Source organism: Channa argus, chromosome 14, assembly GCF_033026475.1.
Source record: "Channa argus isolate prfri chromosome 14, Channa argus male v1.0, whole genome shotgun sequence".
Taxonomy (NCBI): Eukaryota; Metazoa; Chordata; class Actinopteri; order Anabantiformes; family Channidae; genus Channa; species Channa argus.
In genome coordinates this window covers 8,191,492-8,213,999 of record NC_090210.1, presented here as the reverse complement: position 1 = coordinate 8,213,999, position 22,508 = coordinate 8,191,492, and the positions used below count along the sequence as shown (strand labels likewise).

The window sequence follows — 22,508 nt, the reverse complement described above, 5'->3', positions numbered from 1 at the left end:
GTTTCATTCAAATCAAGGGGAAATGGGAGGGAGAGGGACGTAAATGGAACACTGAAGTAAAGAAAAAAAACAAAAACAATTCAGCATCCAGCATTTTTTCTTGTCTGTTTTTTCTTTTTTTGGTAACAAACGCTTTTTTTCATGCATGTCAAACGCAGACATGGAAAGAGAAGGAGTAGGAGGATGTTGAGGAAACATTAGGAGGAGGATACATAGAAGACTCAACTTACTTCTGAGCTCTGCAGTGATAGAGCAAAACAAAGACAGAACACAGTACAGAGTTTTAACCCCACAACATTCACGAAACAAGTGAAACCATTACACTTCTCACTGTAAGCACAGGGCAAAAGGGGGTCGGAGGGAGAAGGGCACAAGGAAGGGAATAGGACAATTACACTAGATTGCATTGTGTTTGTGTGTGTGGGTCTGGATGTGTGTTTGTGAGAGAGCCTACGTGTGTGAATTACCAATGAAAAGAATTGCAGAGGACATTCGAAATGCTAGAGGTGGTACTACCAAATATTCACAGCTACATGGCAATACAACTATTGAGAAACCAAAATATGTCATACCACAAATACCACTACTTTTCAATAACATACTGTAGTTTTGAGTGAAGCCCCTTTGACAGTTGCTTGGAAACAACTTTGTGATGTTTCTGTCAACCAGTTTATTATAGATTATATGAACACGGTGCAGGACTTACTGGTGAATGGCTTGGAGAAACTTGCGCTGGTGTTTCCGCACCTTGGCATGATCTATCTTTTTGACCAACTTGGTGTGTTTGTAGATGAGCCATGTTTCCCTGAGTACATTGGCAGCCGTGTTCTTTACCTGTGAGAAAAGGTTGAACAAGACATGTGATGTAAACACCGACCTCCCTAGTGGGGTGTTTGGGTTTGATGCAGCAAAATTTTAGGCCACCATTATTAATATTTTAGTCTACTTCCTTAGGCCTCTATTCAAAATGCACAACAAAAAACATAAAGAACAATCTTTTATTCCACCTTCAACAATATTTATGCTTACGTAACCTATCAGAAATATTTTTGTTACTTAAAATGCAATAATATGTAGTCACTCACTCGTTTGCAGAGTTGTGTGTCCATCATGAAGTTGTGGACATGCTTCTCAGCCTTGGTCAGTTCTAGCTTCCTGGCTACAACTGCAACCACTAGTGCAGTGCAACCAGCTCCCTGTCACACAAAGGCACGGGCAAACAAACACAGCAACTTTTTGTTTTTGTGCTCCAAAGATGACAGCATACAATGAAAATAATATAAATAAAAGATTCTTAAAATTCAGATTCTTTTTTACCAAGTATAACAAAATAAATGGCAGAGTGAGCAAAAATGTACAGTATGTAAAATATGAAGTATAAGAGAGGGCTGAATGCATTATGGAGGCAAATACTATAGACATGGATGTAAGTTCATTCATCAAAGAGTTGAGTATGTGGAAGTTTTAAAACAGTTCCAGTCAGAGTTGTTCTGTAAGAATATTAAATGTTTTTCTGATATAAAAAGAGAGGAACCCACCATTATCCCTGTAAGCAGACACACGCCTTTCCCACAGTACGTGTGTGGTACCATGTCCCCATAGCCAATAGAGAGGAAGGTAATCGAGATGAGCCACATGGCTCCCAAAAAGTTGCTGGTCACTTCCTGTTTGTCATGATACCTGAGGTGATGAAGATAAGCAGATGTGGGAGACACACAGTCAGTAAAACGGGACACAGTTACTTAAACATGAGCATGCTAGAGAATGATGTGGTGCTGTGTGTGAACCAAACAGGGGTGGTGGGTGGAGGAGGTGGAGATGGTGAAGATTGAGGAGGAGGAGGAGGAGGAGGAGGAGGAGGAGGAAGAACTCACGGTGCAATGTGCTGCACCTGTTTAATAAAGCCAGTTTGGCACGAAGTACATACTGAGTAACAAAAATTAAGAAAAAATATACATTTAGGCAATCTGAGACACTTTTCTTTTTTGATGTTGTTCGCCTTTAAGTCTTTCTAATCTTTAACAGTTTAATGAAGAAACATGTTTAATGGGTTGGAAAATTAAAAAGGCATAACAAAGCAAACAGTTTACATTTTTCAAAGAATTTGATGGAATGAATTTGAACTTAGAGAACAAAACCACTGAACATGTGTTTCATGTTCAGTGTATGTCAGTATAAAAAATAACCATTTGGTGAGATGAATGACACAGAGCATTCAGAAAATGGGTCAGATGCCAAATCACTTTACTCATACATAAGAACAGAATTTACAATTTTAGTAAAACATGTTTCAAATGACAACGCTGGATAAAGAATGTTTATGGCTGGATAAAAAATACCACACATCAAATTTGATTTGATAACCTACCAAATGCACTGTCAATGCATCCAAAATGCATATTCTGCTGCATTAAATCAAACTAACACATGACTTATTGGTCACGCTTTGCTGCAAATCTTCCTCCATAGAGTTTATGCTGCCCCCAAAAAAGGTTTGGCAATGCAAATCATCACTTCAAACATGGAGTTTGCTGAAAATAGCTGACAGCCATGTTTGAATTGTCAGTCCAAAGGCCTGCAGTGCATATGCAAAGATAGTTCTATAAATAAACACTGTGCGAAGCTTGATTGATGATGACATTCTCATACCTTCTGCAGCAAGACAAAGGTCCGTCAGCGAAGCAAATCTGCCTTATCCCTCCTCCCCCCTCTTTTTCAACTCGCCTGACTATTCCCAATGGGCTGTCTAGGAGGAGATCAGATAAGATTAAATTTTTGAGTTAAAATCTGTGTATTCAACATTTTGAGACGACATCTTGCTAACATACTTCTGACAAGAGAGCGAGGAAGGGGTTTGATTTCTTGAGATTAATTTATGGCTTTCTAAAGGGGATGTTCACTGGGAAAATCATGAATTGGTAACAACTTCAAACTCTCCAGCAGTGACCCAACATGTGGACTCAAAATTGCAAGAACAACTACACTAGGGGCCAGAATAAAACATTCTTAAGTTTTTCTTTCCAGCAGAAGAAACCCTGAGACAGTTTTGTGGAAATCACTGCTCCTCCTTCTCCTCCAAGACAGTTCTTGGTATGAAATATTGTACCACAGATAACTAATCATGCCCTCTGCAGTTCCTACAACTCCGGCTCTCAAGTTTATATTAATGCTCAACATCAGGGAGAAAACCACTATGAAAAGATTTTTTTTCCTTTCAGAATGACAAAAAAGTGTGCAGTCTGTGGGATTCAAGCTTTTTAAATGACATGCAGAGAAGCAGTCAGTACAACACCATGCAGTATTAAAAAAGATGTCTGCATCCTGCATGCTTCAAAGCCAGTATATTGAGAGCAGGGGAGTGATGACAAAACCTGGGGTCCATTTAGATGAAAACCACCTTTGACAAATACTGCAGTATCACCAGGTGGAAAGGGATTGAAAGTCTTCTCATACGTGCATTCATTTGTAAACTCTGGGGTAGGATTGGATGCGTAACAAAGGAAGAAGCTCATTGAATTTGACACCCCTGTCTCTTTTACCTGCATCCCAACACTTCACCAGCTGCCCTTTGATAGCTGCCAGGGGGATAAACTTGATCAGCTGGCTAAATATTGTAATTACAAGTGACTAGTATGTTAATTTCATTCATCTTGTCATCAAGGCCTCCAGAAACTCAGTCATGTCTTCAAGGCAGGCAGAAATGTGCTGCACCTTTCAGAACAGGGGACAATGTGTTGGTGTATTACAGAGGCCTTTTGTTTGTTGTAAACATAATCCATAAATGTACTTGACCAAAAAAAGACATTTTTGTGGCAATAAAATTTTTAGCGAATGCTTTGTTTTTAACTTTTTTTTAACACACATAAGTAAATGTTTCTCTACTTTAAAAAACAGAGCAGAAGACAGCAATGGGGGACAGAGACAGAGGCTGAACGAGGAGCTAATCAATGACATATTAAGGCTCTCAATATACTGTGTCAAGTTTTGGAAGAGCATGAAGAAGAGCTGGCACCACTTTGAACCTAATCCAGGACAAGAGGTACTGTACATGGTGTCTGGAGCAGACAGTTTTATTCCCCACTAATAAATTCTCCCTGACAGACATTCTGCAGCGAAAGCATTAGACTGGCATCACTTAGCCAAATATTTCACATAATGTATAAAATAACATTATCATTCACGTTCAAATAAGCTTTAAACCGATGCTTCTGTGGTGGGTTAGAGGAGTACAGCATGGTTCACCCAACTTAAGAGAAAAAATAAATCAGCAACTAAACAGGTCAACAGAAGTTAGTATTGACAATAGCCTCAATAGGTATAAATCTATTCAAATAAAAACCAATATATTACTTTAACATAGGTTGTATTATGTTTCTGTGTAGCAACGAACAATCTGGAATCTAATCTTTTCCATAGCTGCTATAGTTTCAAAATTAGCCTATGATACATAAGATGACTTCTGTGGAGATGCAGCAACAACCTCTGAACAAACAGAATAATAATGGATCCAATGCGGAAGATACACACGTCCCTCAGCCAAAACACACACACGCACACAGACACACAGAGATAGTCACTATTTTTGGTACAGTCTTTGTACATGCAGCAATAAACAAGTACTATGAATGCAACATAACTCATCGATGAAGTTTTATATTCTTGTCAGGTGTCATTTTGTTTTAAACAAATAACCCCACATATAGAGAGTCTGCTTCCACATAATTGTAGCTGTAAGAGGCAGAAGGCGCAGTCTGCAGTTTGGTCTATCACCCATTTTTTTCCTCGTCTTGTTACTGTGTCCCTGAAATATAAAACTGCTAAGTAGTAAGAAATAGTACATGCAAAATGTCATTGTACGCCAAAATGTATATTTAACACATCTTCCAGGACAACCACAACATCCCCTAAAACTGCTCAGCAGCCAGAGCAAAAATTAAATTCAAAAGCTACTATTTGACATTCTGCAACTATTGCCTTCTTAACATCACTTCCTCTCTTTCTCGTGCATTTTGGTTTCACATCAACACAAACAAATTAAAAATATTTTTCAGTGAGTGCCTGTTGATATAAATGAATTTGAGCACTGGCTGAGAAAACGTGGTACAAATATGTAGAGATACTCCTCAGGGAGAGTGTTAGTTGCAGTAAATATGAGCAGATTAAACTCATAGTGATGATGACCTAAAAAAAAACAAAAAAAAACCCAGAAAACACGGCAAACCTAACAGTGTTTTGCAACATAGCCAATATGCAGAACAGGCAAGCCGCAGTAGCAGATTCAAAGTGGGTTGTAACAAATGTAGGATATGAGAATTTTATAAAATATGTTTCCAAGTTTAAAAAATAAGGAATGTGTGCAACTTTGCTTTTGTTTTAAGGTTTTAACTGCAGAAGACCTTTGATCATTATTCCAGAATTACAGTATCTGACAGTCAGAATTTAATTTACCAGTAGGTATTTGTTTGTTTGTTTGTTACCATACTGGTGACATTGCACTATGGATATCACTGGCAGATGTTCTGTTGGGACTATGCAGAACATGGGACGATAACCATGAATTTTAGTGTGAACATCGGTCCCCCATGACTTTGGTGATCCCTTGGCATTTCTTCTGGCACCTCCACTTCCAGGCACCTTCTTTTGAGTGAAACTTTTTGTCAACACATTCATGCTCCCCCCAATGAATTCTAATACTTCAGTGATGCCTTCATCTGGTACCAATTCAGAATCTGCAGTTTTTCTTTGTTGCTTGCTATTACTTTGGTTTAGGACAATTGCCAGCCGAACTAAGGTGCATTGTGCTTAGAGCTAATTACCATATGATAGCATAGTAACAAGGTAAACATAATCGTGCTGACACGGTGTCACTGTGAGCATGTTAACATGCTGGTGTAAGTATTTAGCTCAAAGCACCACAGTGACAAAGTATAGCCTTGCATAGCCACTATCAGAGTTTTAAACCTCTTGTCCTGTTACAATTTATATTCCATATTTCAGAAACATATAAATATGGCATAAAGCATCAATGTGGAAAGTTTTAAAATGCTGTTGCAAACAAAAAAAGACAGGAAACACCAATGTGAATCATCCTACACTTCCCTTTTATGTGCCCACTGCTTAAATACATTACACTATACATGAGGTCCTATTAAATTTGGGATCACACATTGCAGTTTAAACATATGTGCAGAAGACAGAAAGTTAGATTTGCAGCCATCTTCCTTTATTGGCTCTGTGCCTGATCCTAACTCTGGTCACCGAATTCTTAAACACACTTCACCATTCGAGTAGCTCAATGTCAAAGTGATCCGTCACCTGGAAATCAAACATGGTGCAGTATTGGCCTCTCAAGTAATGTTTGTAAACTTTTAGTACTTTAGGCAATAAGCATAAAATATATGATGTACAGTGTATTCATTAGATAAAAAACAGAAGAGAGGCTTGCAGAAATTGGAATCACCGTTTCATTAAGTGTGGCTCAGTCAGCCCCCATCTCTGTATCACCTAAATTTGTTGGAAGAGACAAAATGATTTGCTTTAGGAATGACAATATGATTGCATGTTTACAATAATGTCAGATGAAGTATTCCTGTCAACCAACTGAGATGTGAATCTAAAAGAACTGCTTCCATTTGCTGACTTGGAGTTTTTTCAGCGTTTAGGCTTTAGTTGCCAGAAACGATCCAGTCTATGAATCACTCATCACATTTCTGAAGAGTAAAGCTGCTTCAGTGTTGATGGACCTTGACACAGTCCTGTGGCACGGCTCTTGCAAGCATTCATTTTAGGCTGAGCCCTTCAGTCAGTCCTGTTGCAAATATCCGTCTTAACCCTGAGTCTACAAGGCTACCAGACAGGAAGCATCGTTCACAAAGCCCTCAGTGTTTTGTCTCTGGGTTATCTGACAGCAAGCATGTCAGATGTTCCCCTGAATTAGGCTAGAGACATCTCCATAAAACTCAAGAGTTACTTCCTGCTACTTTCAACACTGAACTGAGAACTGCAAACAAACTTGTGCTCTTCCCCAATAGTCTCCATGCAGTTTTCTAAAAGGCATTTTGCTACCAGTGACAATATGCTCGAAGAAATTCATACACCTAGTAGTATTAAATCTTACTTTGCTTCAAAATCTGGAAATCCAACCTTCAGGGGACAAAGACAAGCTCTAAAACACCATAACTATCACATCACCTCCACTGCCAACTCATTACACTTAAGCATTTTCTTACCTTCTATCAATACATGCTCACTACACAAAATGCCATATTCGCTGGACCGCCCACAACACCAGGTCTGACTTTAAGGTAGTGCTTGCTCATCAGAACTCATGATATTACCAACTTTCCAAAAGTCAAGTTGAGCAATGCAAAAAATACCAGCTCCAGTTCCATTACTCATTTTGTTAGTCAAACCATTTTTATGTACTATCTTGACATCAATTTTAGTTTGATTGTTAAACTAAGCAAACCAGTCTTATACATAGGCAGCTATGTTCCAGCATGTACAGGGAAGCACAAGTATTACCATAAAATCAGAACAATTAAAACTAATTGACTATAATTATCTGATCTGTCTGAGTGTTTCCTCAAAGCTCAGACCTGTCAGTACATTTTGTGACATTTCCTGTAGTGGCTGTTACGTTTACATACTAACACAAGGCATTTACATAGGCATGAGTACTCTAAATGGGGCGAAGTGTATTTGACATTAACACAATTTACTGAGACCGCATATGTGAAAGTGTAAGACTGCCGTGATTGATTTGTGACATGATTGTATGCATTTAACAGAATGGCAAATCCTCAGTTAGCTTTAATAAATGTTGTCAGTGAGTGAATCTTCAGCGACAACAGAAGAGTTGACTCTGCAAAAGCATCTGACACATTTATGGCTTAATGTAATCTTGCCAGTGCATTCTTTGCCCCATCAAAGCTTTAGTGTAGCTCTAATGTTCATATATAAAAGATTTTGCCCAAGGTAAGGTGGTTTACTTCCCTAAGCTCAAGGGAATGTTCTGTATTATCCTTGAGTATGAAAAAGTTGTGTCTGTTGCATACCCTACCAAACACATCGAAGTTTCATATTTTAATAGGACTGCAATGTTTTCTCAGGTATAGCTGTTTAAAGGTACTTATAGTATTGCCACTTGATTAACCATACTTACATCTCAGCCATAGAAAACCAGTTATAAACCAGTTCGTATTTCTTGCTACATAGAGATAAGCATAGCAACTGAGATTTTAGAAAGGTGTTAGCACTTTATAGTCACAACAGCTACGTGACTAAGACTAAGACTAAGAGAGTTACAGGGGGTATAGAAAAAAATCAATCTCATTTATTTATTTATTTATTTTTTACATTGACTCATGGTTCATTTAATTGTCTTCTTTCCCAACAAAATTGACAGAATACTGTTTCATAGTAAAGTGCAAAGTAGTAAAGTAAGCAAAGTAAAATAATCAGACATATAAAACTGAGAGTAAGCCATGCATTAAGATTCACCCCTTTTAAAGTAACTCACCTAAATCATCAGCAGTGCAGCCAATTGCTTCCCTGACTCACAGCATTAGTTAAATGGATAACCTGAGTGCAGTGAATCTATTTGGATTGTAGTATCTAGTCGGGTTACTGGTAAATCAGTATTCGGGTCAAAATAATCATAGAGATCATTCAGTGAATTATTCATGTGAAGGTAAAGGTACCATGGATATTTGGTTTAGAAGTAAACTAGGGTACTAGAATTGTAGACTGCTCACTCTGTCAGCTTTGGGGTTCAGTGTTAGGTCATGTGTTTTTTGTTTTGTTCTTTACACAAAGTAATAGGAACACTAACACTGTCAAATTTGAGAACGTTCACTGACAAATAGTTGTCTTTCCACTTATAGGCTAGAACTCTTAAAGCTGTAAAATACTTAATATTTAATGTAAACCTGTGGTTGATGTAAGAATTGCACGGGTGTGTGTTTCTCTGGTTAGACATTTGGACAGTCTGTTCTTGGCTGGTGCTGTTTGTATCTTGTACCAAAGCGATGACACAGTGTGGATGTCAGACCTTAGGTGTAGGTGTAGCTGACTAGTAACTCAAGCCTGATAATCCTGTGCTGCGATTTGAGGGAAAGTCAGCTAAACTTTCTGTGAGCTTGTCTTTTACGTAGCCTACGGGTCCTCACTGGAGAAAGCAAGGTGAGAAACAGCAGCCTCACACTGCCTTGAAATAGAGCGTTTGTTTCAGATAAGAGAGTTAGAACAGGAAAGGAAAAATATTAGATAACAGTTGAAGAGAAAAAGGAGTGAAAAACCAGGGAGGCAGGCCAGGCATTCATGCAAGTGTGTAAGTGAGTTTTGGCCAGATTAGGCCTGCTTGCTATGGATAAGGGAAGGCATAGGGACAGGGAATCAGTAGTAGAGAGGGATGAGGAAAAACCGCAAAGCATGCCACATTAGATGGGTACAGTAGGAGATCTGAAACGGATCAGTCAGGAGTAAGAGAGAGAGGGAGAAGGCCTTATGGAAGTGAAGGACAAGATAAAACAGCTTAGTTAGGCAGCTTAGTTGAGGTAGGTTAGCTCTGAAGATGGGCTGTATCAAGAATGAAGGAAAAGGGGGTCAGTGACCAGCATTAAATTCTTCTACTGTAATATTAGCATTTGTCTCAACTCCACCTTCCTCCACCCCTCTCTGTCCCCCCTGGCTGTGTGTCTTTCATTCCCCCATTCTAGGCATTTTCCAGGTAGGCTCCGTGCGCGTCCAATCTCACATCATAATGCCCTTTGATTGGCTCAGGAGTGTGGTCAGTGTGATAATGTAGGGGCCTGAACATGCTTTCTGTGGGTGTTGTGTGTACCATCCACAACAATCAATTTGTTCATACTCGTCACTGTGGACAAGTTTGTGGACTGTGGACATTTTCTTTCTTCTTCTGCAGCAGCCTCCTGTGTGCTGCTGCAGAAGAAGAAAGAAAATGTTGCTGTTCTTTGTCACAACTTTAAAGTTTCTGTATGCCAATGTACAACATGTGTTGAGTTCTGCTGGTGTTATGTAGTTTTTAGTCTTTAGAAATATTTTATCTTATTGTCAGGTACCTGTTTGAAAGTGGGGGGAAATGGTTTGTTCGGGATTCCCTCGTGACACAAAATTTCAAATGATGAAATGCACCAGGTCCACTAGGGGCCCCTGAAGTTACTTAACTATGGGGTGAGAGGGGTTTTGTGACACCTTTCACAGCAAGCATGAACCCAGCTTAACGGCGCATTTAATACAAACGTCACAGCATTTTGGGAAACAAGCGCCTCTTTTTTTCCCGTTATGTTATCTGATATGATGGGATTGATAGGTAAACATGAAAACGTGCATGCTGTTTAGATGTTTACTAAAGGGGGGGCGGGGGGGAATGAGGACATTTGGTTCATGGATGTAAACAAAAACTGGAGGAACCACATTCATCAGAGAATAAAACCCTATATCAGGAGTGTGTCATTTCAAGAAAGTGTGCAACAATGAAAGCAATGCTCTTATTCACCTGCGTGACTTTGAACAATTGTCATGTATCACAGATGACTAAAATAACGCTACGCTAGGTAGTAAGACACAGCCCAAACCATAATGATGTTATAGTTCACACAAAGACCTGACATTTGTTCTCTCCTTGTATACTTAAGAACCTTGTTTGGCTACAGGAGACAAACTGTTTTCATTTCTGGAGCAAAATCTTTAGGATAGAAGCAACAAAAGTCTGTGGAAAACATTGTTCAATTAATTTAGTGAAGGGAGACACGTAATGGGATGGTAATGTGTGAACACAAAGAACAAAAAAGCTTTTGCTCCTCGACAAATCTTTGGAGTTGCTGCTAAAAAGATTTTTTGTGTAATATGGATCTATAACAATTGCATAAGGAGGAGTAGAGAAAAAGATGAAAAAAGACAAATTGCCCTCTGGCAGACTCATGAAGGTGACTTGAAGGAGCTGTTCCAAATTTCTTTCTCCTTCTCCTCCTCCCCCACCTCCTCCTCCCCTTCCTCCTTCGGCCCCTACCGGCCTAATATTCAACAGTTAGCAAAGAGACGCTTGCTTCAAAGTGCTGCTCACACCGTTCGTCTCTGCTGTGCTCCTATAGCCACTAAAAACCTGTTTTTTTAGCAGATGTGAGGTGCCACTTTCATGCCAACTACTGGGCCTACCTAATCCTCCTTTGCCATACTGAGTTTGGAATAGGTCATCGGTTGATTGTTTTAGAGGAGCTGCCTCGTTTCCCCACCCCCACCCTCCAAATCCCACTCAGGGGAGCAGTGGCGCCAGCTCGGTGCAAAATGATAAGTTGTTTTTTTCCACGGCTATAGAACGAGGACTCACATGGTATCCCTATGGAGCAGCATAGTGGGGAAATAGAAAGTACAACAAAATATTATACAAACACACACACACACGCGCACACACACATGCTTGCACCCATTTGTAGTAACGCAGTTAGACATACAAACACAAATCCACTCATCTGAATACATCTATTTTAAAACTGAAACCAAAGGACCAACTGCATGCACTTCACATGGAAAGTGTGTGTCACAGTGTGTGTGAAAGACTGTACCAGACACTCTGTGCTTCTCAGCTGATTATCTATTTAAATTCTAATTTCTAAAGTGACACCAGCACTGTGGGATTTGGGATGTGCATGTGAAGTTTTTCCAGTACAAACAAGATGAAATTCTTGTTTTTAAAATGAGATACTAGAGAACAAAAAGTGGCAATATATACAGAGAGAGGCTGATTGGGTTTCCCCCTATGAGAATTACATCCATCAGCCAAGAGATAAAGGGTCCAAGGGGATCCAGGTTTGAACACATGAAGAGAGTTGGTTAGTGGCAGGGTTAATACTTAGGGGAAGATAAGAGGAGAGGTAGAAGAAGGGAGGGGAGGTACTTGGAAAAAGCAGGCAAGATGAGCTGCAGGAGGATGCTGAGCATCTATAGAAAGGGCCTGGCTGAAAGTGTGAAGCCTTCCTCTGAGCTGATGCTTAACTTTCTAGAGTGGAGCACATGCACAATCTCACCCTGAACATGACAAGAACTATAGCTACCAATCTTCGGCTCTCCACCCACCCTACTCAAGCACCTCTTCCACTCCAACTATGCAAAACTGACTTTAAAACATCAAAGCTGGCATTAACGTCTCATTTCCTTATGCAAATATGAGACGAGAATGGGGAAAAAAAAGCTTTCCATTTCTCCCTGCCTCTTTAATTTTCAGGGAAAATCGTTGCTGCCCCTTTGAGACAAAGCCCGATACGCAGTTTTGGGGAGAAAAAGGGTTAGGGGATTCTGGGGGCTGTTCTGCATTACCAAAACAAACCATTCAGCAAACAAACAATTAGACACTCATGAATTATGGACAAATTATCTAAAATAGCAATAAAACAAGGAGTGGGGAGTCGTGTAGCAATTGCGAAACTAATGAAACGTATGTCAGGGTGTTTTTAAACAATCTGGCAGTGGAGTAGTGTGTTTGTATACCTTCTTGTACACATGTGCACAGTATAAACATGTAACCTCTCCTGATTCTACACACTTCTGTGGATCAGTACAGATGAGAAAACAACAGGTAACACTGAGAGGAGTGGGACAAAACAGAGACCAGAGTAGAGGAAGAAAGCATGTCGCGTAATCCACCGCGTGATTTTGTGCATCAGCCATTTTGTTTTTTACTTCAGCCACAGCAGCATCCATTATTCACAACCCTGTGTTTACCTCTCACAGACGCGCACAGTCCATGCAGCAATGATCCAGGAGGATATACTGAACACCAGCAAAACGGTTCCTGGACAGATGGTCATGAGGGTCTTCATGACAAAGCGTGTGTTGAAGTTAATCTTGTTGAGGGCGCCGATGCTGCGAGAAGAAGCATCCGTGAACAGTTTGCTGTGGAGTAACATGACCCTGCCAATTAGGTAGAGTCTCAGGAACATGGGGATGGAGAGGATGATGTCCACGTCAGCATCGGCCACTGACGGCGTGTAGGTAAAAGCCAGCCGTGCCGTCCAGGTGAACACGTACTGGCCCGGGATGGGATGGATGGCACACACCAGCAGCTCCAGCACAATGAAGAAGATCCTCTCATACGTCATGGCTATCCTCCAATCATCCGCACCATTGTCGACCATAAACAGCTAAAAAAATAAAAAATGACTCTCTTTTTACAGCTGTACTAACACTGACATCTTTAATGAGTTTATCATTACTCTTGTTGCAAGACAGGCGTTATTTGGACCAAACCTAAATATTTTATTAGAAATTTTGGTCATGATCCCCAGATGTTGAGGTAAAATAGGATAAAACATATGAATTGATCTAGAAATGTTTAAATTTGTATCATTTTTAGCCATAAAGTACATTTACTTTATGTAAAGTACCAGATAGTAATGGTTGATGCAGCTCAGAGTACAAATCTACAAATCTGTATAGAGACTGTTATTTAGAGTAAGTTTATACCAAGAGCAAACAATGGAGTGAAATACTGTCAAACATCATATAGTACAAAATCAAGAATCTGGTCTGGACTATATTTTTTGATAATGGCAGTTTAATAAACACAGTCATACTTCTTTGCGCATTTTGTTAATAAATGCATACATTATTATCAGAAATAAACTTTTTTATAGCAAATATGGAATAGTGTTTTAGCACAGCAAAAGTAATACTTTACTATAAATTTAGCTGGGCTCAATTGCGAAATTGGAAATCTTCCTCCTTATTACCATTGCTGTCATTATAATCACACACTGATCTCAAAAGCTGCTGGTATGACGAATAAAATAAAGTTATTCTGCGGGGGACTCACCTGGATTTCCCGGGCATGGTACATTATTATAAGACCAAGCAATATAACAGTGGAAAGGCTGATAAGGCATTTCAGTGCAAATGAGTATGAAGATTCCTATGGTGAGAGAAAAAGACAGGAAACATATTAGAAATAGCCATGTTATAGAAATAATTACATTCTTGCTACAATATGCAATCTCATCTTAAGTATAGGAATAAAAAAGATTTTTGTCACTGTCTAAGTACTGTCAGTGTCTTTGTTCAGTTTAAGCATAGGCCAAAAGTTACTGTAAAACCCATTGTATGTTTTATGTTTTTGCATAGCACCAAGGTCAAATGACGTGGTTGAGCAAAACAGGCAGACTTCAGATGAAAGCTCAGTATATTTACTGTATTTTGTATTTTAAGTTTAAAAGGGAAGATAAGTTTCATAAATGCCCCCAAATAAACATATGCATACACCTAAGTACATCCAAATAAAAGTATATACAGCTGCACACACACAGTAGGATGCACAAATGTACACACACTACTTATTAGTTTAAAAGTCTAGCTGAGACCAGATAATGGGCTTTTACACACAAACAGCGCAGTCAGGATGTTGCTAAACAATGCCGCTGCAGGTGTAGGTGAAGCCTGATATTATCCATGGACACTGTTCCCCACCATCTAAACTACCAATTAATCAAAGCCCAGCACTAACATGGGGACTTCCCATTTAACGGTAGGTGCAGGAAAAAAGCAAGTCTAGCATTTGCAGGAGGGCCACCACAGTGAGTGCTGGTGGTGACAAATAGGCCAGCTAGATGATGTTGCTGCAGTGGTGTGGTGGTGTGTGTGTGTGTGTTTGTGTGTGTGTGCACGAACATGGGGGTCATGGATCTAAGAACTGAGAACCTGTACTACTTAATCCTCTCCTCTATGACGGTAAAAAATAATTTAATGAACAATTTTTTCAGCAATGGAGTGAAAATGCAAATCTGTGGCAGGCTAATGATCTCAGGGTTGTTATTGTAACAATAATACAAACAAACAAATGGCAAAAACAACCAGCAAAAACATCGCTCATACTCATCAGTGAGAGCTGCTCAATATTACTCTCTCTTTCGGTGTACTATATTACAGAATGTATTTTTAGCTATCAACTAGATTGCTTTGCCCCTCAGGTCAGCGTCATGTTCTCAAGACATTCTAATGTCTGAAATTGTTTTGAGAATTCCCTGGTGAAATAACATTGAGTAAATCAATTAATCCACCTGCCAGAGGTTCAAGGATTTTTCAGTCCCAGTGCTCACTGCCTCTGAACGTGTTTTACTCCTTCAGGGCTCACAAAACCTTGACTGGGCCCCCATTGAGTGCTCTGTGATGTGACGTGAGATGGAAAATGAACCATCCTCAGCACATGCTACCTGTCTGCTGTGGGAGGAGGTGCTGTGCCCTTAGAAATAGGAGGTCATTTCCATTTTACCTGAGGTCATCATGATAAATGGACTCAACCCCACTTAGTAACAGTCACAGACAAGCCTATTGACTTCCTTTAAACCCTTAAATCATGGTACAGATTATTGCACCAACGTAATATATCGTATTTGACACACAAACAAACACACACACACACACACACACACACACAACTGTACATGTAATCAAATATATTCAAATTCAAATAGATCTGTCTGATACAACTGGGAGATATCTATCACTTGTAATCATGTATGTTTTAGCCCATTACCTTCCAATTTCATATACAAATTAATGCAAAAGATTTTTTCCTATGTGCCAAAAAAGTCTAACTTGCATCATCACTTGAGAAGTAAGCTGACATACAACATTTCTGACAGCATGAATCATTAATTAAAAGCTTTTTTGGCAGGTGACTCTCAAAGTTACGCTTTCAGAACATCCTTGACAGCACCAGAGTTTTAAAAAAGGCCCCTTCTTACATCTGACAATAATGTAACTTTGACAGTAAAACAAAGTTGTCAAACTATTCATCATACAGGTCATTATACAAACCAAAAGGGGCTTGTCTAAAACGATAATGACACTCCCCGTGATGGTTGGCAAACAAAGAATTAGCACTACCCCCACCCACTGATGTAGCAAGACATTATCAATAACTTGTGTTTTCATTAGACATTGCACTTGAGTAGATCTAAGCTTAAAAAGATTACCTATCACAGGTTAAAGTCAAACCCATTTCATGTTTTGTTTTTACAGCCTGCAACTTTGTCATTATCTTGTGAAGAGAAAGGTTATATTTTACTAAAGTTGGTATATTGTCGAGTTGGACAATCACCAAATTAATGCTGGATAAGTAAACAGACAATTTCCGAAACATTACACTCACATCAAATGTCGGCAGAGTGTGTCAATCCGCAGTGACAAATAATGCTTATATATACAATGTTTGTATTTAATGGGCTTGTATATGAGACCTATAAGGTCTTCTGTCCTGTTCCGTCATTTACACAAAGAGAGTGTATTGTTTAAAAGACCTCTTCTTTCCAGAGATGAAAGACACCTGTTCTGTGACCTATTATATGCTGCAGTGCACTGCAATGTCAACTCCCAAGCAAACAACTCAGTGAAGGCTCCCTTAAAAGCTGCTCTGAGTGCTCTGAATGAACAATATTCTTCCACAGACGTCCTGACACTGCAGACAATAAAGGACAATAACAGGTGGGGACCTGGTCACCTTGACCCTGAATCCACAATGCCCTGCTGAAAGTCTACAGGGTCCTCCCACTTGCTGCATCGTTCGGATCTGCTAAAATGTAAAATTGCTGTTAGGATGTCTGACCCTTCTGTAATGAAATTACTACTGACTTCTCATCTGATTGTGTCTTTATCTCTTTTTGGGTCTATTCTTCCTCTCCTTCTCCTGCTGTGTGGTAGTGATTTCAGATGCTGCCTTAGAGGGAACGATGGCCTCAATGGCATCAGTAAACAAACCAGTCCTTTGGCTAAGCTCCAATATGATGCTAATAATGATAACTAATAACAAAACCCGTGCCACAGTCACAATATAATGAACAGAACATATAGAAATGTGAGATTTTATTCAGTGGAAAGCCTATTAGTCACTGTGGAGATCACATGACACTCCTTTCCGTTTTTATTTTTGCAAAGTTCCCCACACCTTTGTTAGATAATGTACGTCAGTGTCTGTGCTAATAATCACTCTTCATAAATCTGACAGCTGCCAACCCCACACAACTCAAAAATTAACAATAGCAATGACAACACACAAGATGCTCCCACTCATACATCACACACATGCACAGCCTACCTTAGTGTAAACCCCCCATGACAGTTCCGTTTCCGTCACCATGACAACAATCCCAAACATCCCGAAGATGAGAGCGTAGTCGCTGAGTCGCTTCCGTTTCTCAAACAGCGCCCTCCTGTGCCCGAGCTTGTACCCAATGTCCCTGTTCTTCTTCTGCGGTGCCCTGCCTCTGCCGCGCCCGCTGCCCTCCCTGACCAAGCTTTCGTTGGATGCCTTGCTGGGGTCTTCTCCACCGTTGCCCTTGGACACCACCACCTCTAGTCCAGAGCTGTGCAGCGTCTGCAAGGGCTGCGTCTCCGAATCGAGCTCCGCGAGGTTGCGGCGCGACGAGGACGCCAGGCTGCCCACTAGTGGTCTTACCACTCCGCCATTGTACTTACAGGTGTTCATGGCTATCTGAGGGAGTCGGCCGCTGCTCTCGGAGAGGGAGGGCTTGGATCCAGCATGGCTCAGCTTCTTCTTCTCAGTAGTGGCCTGGGAACAGGAAGAAGAGCCATAAGTACAATATACTATCACAAAAAAAAGGGGCGTAAAAACTGACAGTGGGTTGAAGAGACAGGTTTGGACTTTAAATAGAGCATTGATGTAGGAGTTACATCTCTGTGGCGCTGGAGAGGGCAAAGAGAGGGAAGAATCTTGCAAAACAATTTTGGTTACCAAAGCAGAAAGATTTAGTGCTCAGCAGGACATGTGGGCAAACATATAGTATAAACCTAAAATATCAAGCGTTTGTGTTTGAATGTCACATGGTCGGTTCTCCTAATCAGCACACACTGAAAGGTTGCTTTGATCCTAGAAAAGATTTAGCCTGTCTTGTAAAAAAGAAAAAAACTTAGACCGCTCAACACCTTCCTTTGTGTCCCACTTTTATTTCACAGAATGCTTCGTGTGTTTCGATGCTTTTTTGGAATCAAATTCGAATTGGTTAAAAAACAAATAAAAAATGAATGCACTCTGAGGTATAAATAAAACAAAAAGATTCCCCCCAAAAATTAGATATGAATGATTAATGCCTTATGTGACCCTGTTTCCTGTCAGAGAAATACTCGTCCCATGCAGAGATGAGCAGTGGGCTTCCCAAAAGAGCGCAGGAAGGAATAAAAATGGGACTTCTCAAATCAAGCATGCCACTGAGACTAAAAGTGAGATTCCCACTATTTAAAGAGGAAATCCAGGGGAACCATTTCTTTTTAGACATGTCTGCTGAGGTTAAAGGCAACATGGGGACAAGCTGAGGAACACAGGTTGATGCACACAGGCTTCTTTTACTATTTTTAAATCACCTGCACATCTTTGTTTTCCAAGGCAATATCGGGGAGACTCTTCTTTTCTTGGACTCAGTCGGCTCCCATTTCTGCTCTTCTTGGCAGATAGGACAGTTTTGTACACGAGCACAGACAGGAAAGGTTCTTTCCATGCACAGGCTGTAGAGAAGTCACCTCAGAAGCATCTAGCTGCCTGCCTGTCTGTCCACTGTCCTTCGGAAACTCAGGCAGATTATCATAATGGTTTGTGAAAACTTCACATGGAACAGTGCCTTTTCCAAAACAAGTCGGGGTGTGTGATAGCACTGCTGGCCTTTTTTATTAGCCTTGACAAAGCATGCCTAATGCTTTTAAATGGGCTGGTGGGAATAAAGAAGGGTGGCCCTAATGGAAATTTACTAACTCCGGTCCTGTGATGCTATCGGCTTGTGCATATTGTGGCTCCATGAGAACAGGACTAAAGGTTAAGGATTAGTGCAGCCCATAGTGTTTCTAATCCCCTTTTCTGTATTAAATTGCTTTTTAATCTATGCCATTAGGACCCCTCTATATTTTTGAAAACTGTGTCATGAGTGAACTTTAAGTTTAAATGAAAGGAAATACTGTAGACGCTGATATGCCAGTACTGGTAAAGATGTTTTTATTCACGGATAAAAATAGAAAAGGGAGTGCTGAGTTTTGATTTGAGTTAAATGAAACAAAATAACAGCATGTTCTTTCCAGACACTGAGTGGATTCAACTGTCTTGTTACTGCTTTCATCTTTTCTGCAAAAGGTGAATTTTTGCAATTTACAGCTTTCTGACAACAAGCATTAGAATCACTACATATTTAATTATTTCACTGCAATGCGAACATAAAAGTTTTGCTGCAAATCATGGCTTCTTTGGATTTTCTCAGCACCAGGGGTATCACACAAATACGAAAACTCTTTATGAAAATATCACTGAGCATAAAGCATAGACATGCAAAGACTATGCGACAAGTGCAACAGCAGTGCCAAATCTGAATCTTTAGTCATGGGCAAATTTTAAGGGTGCTGCTGAGATTCTTGCTATGTAAATATAGGCCCTACCTGATAGAATCTGAGACAAACATGAGAAATACCTCAAACAAAAGTTGTGTTTGTTGTGTATGTTTGTAAAAATAAAAAAGAGTAGTGAAATTTAGAGTAAGGTGCACTTACGTCTCAAAACAATGTAAGCAACATACGTTTTTTGTCCCATTTTCCCTCAACCACATCCACATCAGGAGCAAATTAATGTGCAGTATCTTCTTTAAAGATCAAGTCACCAACTGGTGAATTATTTCCAACTTGCTACCTAAGCTGTAGTTAAATCCACCAGCAGTCCTTCAAAACAGCTGGAGATGACTGTGCAGTTGTGTCGCAAGATAATAATAATAACAGTAATGCGGCTGTTTACAGTCCTGGTTTTCTTAGTCATGAAATGAGATATGAGTCACACCAAAGTCACAAATATCATCACAAATATCATGAAACACAATATTGCTAAGCTGATAAATTTCTTTGGGTCTTTTTGGACACATCCATTAAAAATGCAAAGTAATGGTGGAAAAATTAATGGCAAAACTAGGCTTTTGATGTCACTGAATATAAACTGGATTCCGCTGTTAGTAAATCTGGGGTCCAATCAATGGAAAGTGTCAGTGTGCTTTTCACAAGCAGTATCAGCTGATGTGAGCCATATCTCGCAAAAAGAGATCTAAGAAGACTAGCTGGAAGGGTTATAGAGTGATCTCAAAGACTTTAGAAATTCATCAGTATATTGGTAGACATAGATTGCAGCATGGCTGAAGTTTGCCAAAGACTACCCTGACACTCTACTTAACTCTACTGGGAAAACATCTTGTGGACAGATAAAATGAATCTAAAATTGAGAGAAACACACAGCATTATGTAGTGTGAAAAAAGAGAACATCCTAACATTAAAACATCATTAGTTAATACCTTTTTTGTAACTGAGATTTGTCCAAGGTATTTGTCAGATTAAGGTTCTCTCTGTTTTTAGTGCAGTTTTATCTTGTATATTTACATTTTAAAGCAACCTGTAAACTAAGCTGCATGACATTTACTTCATGACATTTGATGGTGTCATGAATCTTTATATAAATTTGCACAGCTTAAGTTACAACAACAAGTAGAATAACATAACTAAGTCAGAAAGTTTGTGTTAGCTCAGGGTGAGGAATTCAGTGAACTACGACCTCTGAGTAAATGTGACTGTAAATTGTCAGGTCTCTCCTACAGTAAAACATAACCCACATAATACACCACCCCTCTGTGGTTTTTCAAACTGCGAACATGCTGATTAAAATCCTCTAATTTCTCTAAAAAGATAAATAAAAACATACATAAGATAGATAAGATACATAATTTTCTTGTAGACCTACTGTATAGTATGTGATCCCTCATCATCATACAGTCAGACAAATGCAATAAATATAAAAACCTCTTTCTCATAATTCATATTCCTCCTGTTGAATCCTTTTAATATATTATGAACACAAACATCTAATTTGTTTTCTTATGAGCAATTTTATGATAATGAATCAGAAATGTTGGTGTGACAGCCATTCGATAATACAGGAGCCTGATACGTAAAAAGAGAATACACCAGGAAGTGTTGCTCAACTAACAGGATTGACAAGGGACACTGAGAGTGCAGGGCTGCTTTTACATCCTCAGCTTTAGTTACCTGTTTCTGGTAAGTGTCCATCACCAAACCAGGTCAGGACTCAAATATGGGCAAAGGTCCCATCTGTCAGTTTGTGTGTCCAGTGACACATCCTGTTTCTGCATTTCTACACATCAAATTATCAAATGTATTTGATAATGCACTAGAGAAAGTAAATACCTATTCACAGGTAAAGAGACACATGAGCCAACTCATCAAATACCACAATCCATGCCTGTAAAACCTAAAGAGCCCTTCATACATTGCAGCAGTAATCCTCAGTGGCTATTCCAAAACCTCAAAGCTCTCAATCAATTCCTCACCCACCTAGCCAACTACCAAAGCTCTCAATTCTTTTCATATTTCCCCTGTAACCTAACTAAAACAGTGCAGTGGAAAGGCACGTGGGCCAGTCTTGCCCCCGATGCCTGCACAGAGGAGACACGGGCAGCCTGCCTGTACAGCCAAGCAATGGCTCAATTTCATTCTGAATGGCACACGGAATCCAAGCTCTATGAAATGGAGCCTCTCATAATCAAATTGAAAAGCCTCAGTGCAGAACAGTTTAAATGAAGGCAACTCTCTGCCCTACTCCTCTCTCTCTATTTCTGTCATTCTCTCCAGCCAGCTCAAATCTAATAGAAAATCCTCCTTCTTTAATGTTGTATGGGGTTTCTGCGCTGGGGTTTTAAAGGAACAAAAGTGAGAGCAAAAGTATCACATTTTTTCTGTGTGTTTGTGATTTGAGCATGTAGTTGCCAGTCTGTATATTTATGAGTGTGTGCATCTCTGTTTGTGTGTGTGTGTGTGTGTGGATGTGTCTGGGGGAAGGGGGGGTGAATGCTAGTTGCACAGGCTGAGCCATGCCTTGCTTTAGGTCATATACTGTTGCAGGTGGTGTGCAGAGGCAGAACAAGCATGAGGAGGAATTGTTTGACAAGATCCACGTGTATTTGTAAAATCTGTGAACAGGGGACTGATGCTGACAAGGATGACATGAAAGGAGGATCACAAAAGAGAAAAAGGAAGGGAGGAAAGCGACAAAATATAGCATAGATCTAGAAACTGAAGGAACATGAAAGACAGAGGGGCTGAAAGAGAAAGAGATAAATGAAAGAGAGGGAAGACAGCTCCCTGTGGGTGTCTCTGCCAGCCCCTGGAGTGATTGAGAGCTGCAGGCTACACTCTCTAGTTTGTCCCTGCACACTAGACGCTGTCACATTTCTCTGACAGACCAGCAGGCATCAGGGCTCCTCCGTCCATCCCTGACCAGCATGTGGATCATTACTCAGTGCTGGTAAAGACAGAGGAAAACCAGAGGTTACATCCATGAAGAAAACCTTTACTGGAACTGTGTCTCCTGCAGCAATAAAAATAAACAATATATATACTTAATGTAGAGTCTTGTCAGAGCATCAGATGTTAAAAAATGAAACGAATAGGC

The 22,508-nt window shown here is 39.9% G+C and overlaps 1 protein-coding gene across 1 annotated transcript in view; it reads right to left on the bottom strand.

The window, feature by feature from the left end:
• kcnn1a (potassium intermediate/small conductance calcium-activated channel, subfamily N, member 1a) overlaps nt 1–22,508 on the bottom strand; it is a 45,593-nt gene that overhangs the window by 9,306 nt on the left and 13,779 nt on the right. The window contains exons 2-7 of the mRNA XM_067474948.1: nt 17,105–17,578; nt 13,832–13,927; nt 12,742–13,160; nt 1,539–1,680; nt 1,086–1,196; nt 707–834 (exon numbers count right to left, since the gene is read on the bottom strand). Of these exons, the coding sequence (XP_067331049.1) occupies nt 707–834; nt 1,086–1,196; nt 1,539–1,680; nt 12,742–13,160; nt 13,832–13,927; nt 17,105–17,578 (1,370 nt within the window). The remainder of the gene's footprint in view (nt 1–706; nt 835–1,085; nt 1,197–1,538; nt 1,681–12,741; nt 13,161–13,831; nt 13,928–17,104; nt 17,579–22,508) is intronic.